The sequence below is a fragment of the Crocuta crocuta genome, unplaced genomic scaffold (genome assembly GCF_008692635.1).
Source record: "Crocuta crocuta isolate KB4526 unplaced genomic scaffold, BGI_CrCroc_1.0 scaffold2174, whole genome shotgun sequence".
NCBI classification, from domain to species: Eukaryota; Metazoa; Chordata; class Mammalia; order Carnivora; family Hyaenidae; genus Crocuta; species Crocuta crocuta.
In genome coordinates this window covers 80690-81545 of record NW_027532818.1, presented here as the reverse complement: position 1 = coordinate 81545, position 856 = coordinate 80690, and the positions used below count along the sequence as shown (strand labels likewise).

General features: G+C 50.1%; 1 protein-coding gene across 1 annotated transcript in view; it reads left to right on the top strand.

Moving 5' to 3' along the window:
- Window positions 1-849, top strand: part of TCEANC (transcription elongation factor A N-terminal and central domain containing) — an 8274-nt gene extending 7425 nt beyond the window's left edge. Inside the window, exon 4 of the mRNA XM_077780994.1 lies at window positions 1-849. This exon is cut by the window's left edge and continues 13 nt beyond it. Within this exon, the coding sequence (XP_077637120.1) occupies window positions 1-821 (821 nt within the window). The 3' untranslated portion in view covers window positions 822-849.
- The last annotated feature ends 7 nt before the right edge of the window (window positions 850-856 follow it).

Here is an 856-nt window from a genome sequence, read left to right as displayed (position 1 = left end):
GGCTCTATAAGGATGTGCACTTCAGACCAACGGACAGCCCAGAATCATTCGCCGCGGGTGGAAATGAAGAAAACCCAGGGCTTTCTCATGACCCAAGTCAGGGTGCAACATTGGGCGGCTCCATTTCTAATTCATCATCCCACGACATTGCAGAAGCCATTAAAATGACTGCGCCCGAAAATAGCACTCGTCCAGTGGAACCTGAGGAAAAGCATCTCAGGGGTGGTGACCCTAAATCCGCTGATGAGCGATCCAGTGAGTTGCTGGATCCTACAGTCCCCGTGAGAGCTAAATGCACGGAGCTTCTTTACGAAGCTTTAATGAGTTCTTCCGCAGACCAGCCCAAAGCTGATTTGTGTCGCAACCTGGCAAGAGACATTGAGGAGCACATTTTTACCCTTTATTCCAAGAACCTCAAAAAATACAAAACCTGTGTTAGAAGCAAAGTCGCCAATCTGAAGAACCCCAAAAGCTCTCACTTGCAACAAAGCCTGCTCTTGGGGACCATGTCTCCGAGAGAATTTGCCGCGATGACTGTCATGGAAATGGCACACAAGGGCCTGAAGCAGTTGAGAGCCTCGTACACGGAATCTTGCATACAGGAACACCGCCTTCCGCAAGTGCTGGACGGCACGCACACAAAGAAAATAAAATGCAGACGCTGTGAGAAGTTCAATTGCAAGGTCACCGTAATAGCCAGAGGAGCGCTTTTCCTTCCAAGTTGGGTGCGGCGCTCCAATCCAGACGAAGAAACGATGACCTATGTGATCTGTAACGAGTGCGGGGAGCAGTGGTACCACAGCGGGTGGGTGTGCCTGTAAGTGCAAATACAAGCTCTCTTCACAAAGACCTGGAA